The sequence below is a fragment of the Oncorhynchus gorbuscha genome, linkage group LG26 (genome assembly GCF_021184085.1).
Source record: "Oncorhynchus gorbuscha isolate QuinsamMale2020 ecotype Even-year linkage group LG26, OgorEven_v1.0, whole genome shotgun sequence".
NCBI classification, from domain to species: Eukaryota; Metazoa; Chordata; class Actinopteri; order Salmoniformes; family Salmonidae; genus Oncorhynchus; species Oncorhynchus gorbuscha.
The window spans coordinates 30,024,936-30,028,386 of NC_060198.1; the positions used below are offsets into that span (position 1 = coordinate 30,024,936).

General features: G+C 40.5%; 1 protein-coding gene across 1 annotated transcript; it reads right to left on the reverse strand.

Annotated features, from left to right (window-relative positions):
• Positions 1–837: 837 nt before the first annotated feature.
• On the reverse strand, positions 838–2,309 carry LOC124015355 (paired mesoderm homeobox protein 2-like). The gene is made up of 3 exons (XM_046330533.1): positions 2,075–2,309; positions 1,580–1,737; positions 838–1,263 (listed from the first exon to the last, which is right to left on the reverse strand). The coding sequence occupies exons 1-3, from the start codon at positions 2,307–2,309 to the stop codon at positions 838–840; spliced, it is 819 nt and encodes a 272-aa protein (XP_046186489.1).
• Positions 2,310–3,451: the final 1,142 nt, after the last annotated feature.

Below are 3,451 nucleotides of genomic sequence, written 5' to 3' on the forward strand. Positions count from 1 at the left end.
TATACTATATATTTATAAGATGTTGTTATGGATATACTATATATTTATAAGATGTTACTATGGATATACTATTTATAAGATCTTACTATGGATATACTATATATATATATATATATATGTATAAGATCTTACTATTAATATATAAGATGTTACTGTGGATATACTATATATTTATAAGATGCTTCTGTGGATATACTATATATTTATAAGATGCTTCTGAGGATATACTATATATTTATAAGATGCTTCTGTGGATATACTATATATTTTTTAGAAGTTACTATGGATATACTATTAATGTATAAGATGTTATTGTGGATATACTACATATTTATAAGATGTTACTGTGGATATACTACATATTTAAAAGATGTTACTGTGGATATACTACATATTTATAAGATGTTACTGTGGATACACTACATATTTATAAGATGTTACTTTGGATATGCTATATATTTATAACATATTACTATGGATATACTATTAATTTATAAGAAGTTACTATGGATATACTATTAATTTATAAGATGTTACTTTGGATATACTACATATTTATAAAATGTTGCTGTGGAATACTATATCTTTTTTGATGTTACTATGGGTATACTATATATTTTGGAAAGCATTCAGCTCTTCCTAGTCTGAACATTTAAAATACATGTTTAGCGTGATTGTTGATAGAAAAAGTTGTCCAGTACAGAAAAATAATGGCATTTCAAAACACAATACATTCATATAATATTAAACAAAAAATCAGCACCTTTTGTAAATGTTGAACCATGATGAGGTCTTAGGGACCTGTTTGCAAAAGCCAAGCAGAGAGAAAGAGCCACATCAGTTGCTCTCTCTGTCGTCAGTGTTCTGTGTTTGTGTCTGCAGTGCTGATGTCTCTCCTCCTCCCGACCTGGCCACAGTGCTGTGGATCTCAGCCTCGTGCTCCCTGGCCTTGGCCCTCAGCTTGGCAATGCTACAGCAGCGGAACTCTTCTGGACTGGGCCCCTCCATCCCCTCCCATTCCCCTGCCCGCCCCTGAATGGTGGTGTTCACTACAGCAGAACGAGGTACTTTAGTCCAGGGATAGCTTCCTTTCTCCTGCCTCCTCACCCAGTGCTCGCCGTCAGAGCTCTCTAGCTCCGGTAAGCACTTGTTGGGTTTGTCTGTTGTGTCCTCACCATTGTTCTTCCTGGGAAATGGCTCTCCAAGCTGGCCCTGCAACTTCAGCTGCCTCCGCATCTTAGCCCGGCGGTTCTGAAACCACACCTGGTGAAAATAGAATCAATGTAATATGTAGAATATGAGAGAGTGAAATAAATGCAAAACATTAGTTTCGAAAATAAATTCAGTATCCACTAGATTGAACAGTTTTTAGTCATTAACAAATAATGTAAAAAAAAAAATAAAATATATATATATATATATATATATATATATATATATATATATATATATATATATATATATATAAATACAGTAACACTGTGGCATGAAAGCTGATAGAAACAAAGATGGCTTCTAGAAATCGGAGTTCATGCATTAGTGAAAATGGTTTGTAAGGAAGAGGGTGTTGGGACCGTACCTGCACTCTGGCCTCGATGAGGTCCAGTCTGAGGGCCAGGGCTTCCCTCATGAAGACGTCAGGGTAGTGGGTGTTCTCAAAGGTCTTCTCTAGCTCCTCCAGCTGCCAGCTGCTGTAGTTGGCCCGCGCACGACGCTGCTTCACTGGCCTCTGTTCATCTGGAAAGCACAGTACAACCACCAATTACACAATCGCCAACGGTTGACAAGGAACTAATGGCTCTAGATTGGATAATTAGCGCCGCCGTTCATTAGGCCCTCTTTAACCGTGCTTGATAATTGATTGTTAGTTAGGAGCTGTTAGCAAAATCTTTTGTAAACATTTACACTGCCATTAGATAGTGCTCAATGAGTCTCTATGAGAAAACACATTCCACCAACTAATAAGCCAACACGTATCTGTAATAAATTGTCACACATGAATGTAAATATCCATGTGTTCTCCAAAGTTACAGTAATTCTGACATTCTAAGGCAGACTGTTGGTTGGAACTCACCCATGCTGGCCGTGAACTGCCCCATCCCAGCTGCCTGTGTGGCCAGGAACAGAGCCTCTTTGCAAGGTTCTGGTTGCAAGTAACTCCGCAGGGACTCATAGCTGATCAGGGGCCCAGGGATCAGGATCTGTGGAGGGGAGCCCAGTCTGGTGGGGAACGCAGGGAAGAAGTGAGCTGCGGAGGAGTGGAAGACCGCAGGTAGAAGAGTGGAGACCAACTGCCCAGGGCCAAACATTATCCAAAAGCTCTTAGAGGAGTCCAGAGTCTTAAGTGTCAATCCACTGGTATAAAGGGGACAGTCTGATACCAAAACAATGGGACGTATCTCAGGAGCACTTCACAATATTCTTGTTGAGGTTGGCACAAAATGGAGCAGAGTCAAGTTTCGAGGCTTCTTTACCACAGTGAAATCAAATAGGGCTGTTAATGAAGTACATCACCAGATCCAGAATGAAAGGAATCACAGAATCTTCCACCATAAATTCTGAGGGATGAATTGCAGTCATCAGCCATACATTGACTCTCGATCCAGAAGGCTACCTAAGATGAAGGTTGACATGGAGACTCAGGAAGAGCTCAGGTGAGATGCAGGTGATGGGTGGGAAGGCGAGAGAGGACTGCACTCAGCAGGTAAGGGGGTCTCACCTTAGTCTGGTGAGGTTCTCTCTCCTATCCTGCTGATCCCCCTCCTTCCTCAGCAGTCACATGACTCACAGTGGGCCCAGACTGACTCCTGGGTGTGAGAGAGAGGGCTGGGCTTCAGAGAAATGGAGACAGGAATGTGAATCTGACCCATGATCCAACTCCAGGTAGATTTTCACACCACGGTATCATTCAATCAAAGTCCATTTAAAATCACAATGCACACTTTATCCTCTTCAACACACCAATCCCATACAAGGTTTCGCATTCAACTTACATTATAGCAGCAGCTTCCACCCTCCATTTCATGTTGCACTCTGCATGGATTTGGTGTCTGAGGTTTACTTTGAACAAGTTAAGACATCTTTTAGCTTCGGAAAAATTTCAATCAAAGTGATGGATCAGACGTCAAGGTGTGGAAATGACAGTAAAAAACAAAAAGCTTGAACGTTCAGTTGAACACGTACACCACAAATACTTGAGAATATCGCTCGCGTCTTTCAATTAGTAGTTGTCAAGCAGAGGAAGAAGAAAGGATTCCGATGACAAACTGGTACAGCCCTTCGGAGATGATCAAAACAGGCTCAGAGGTGCCAAACACAGAGCCACTGTTGCCAAGGTAAACAAGTTCACGCTAATTACACCACCTAATTGACATGAAGTTGAATGATGACAATTAGCTGGATTGAAAATGTTTACCTAACACTTATTTCCTGATCTTGATTCATTTTGGAT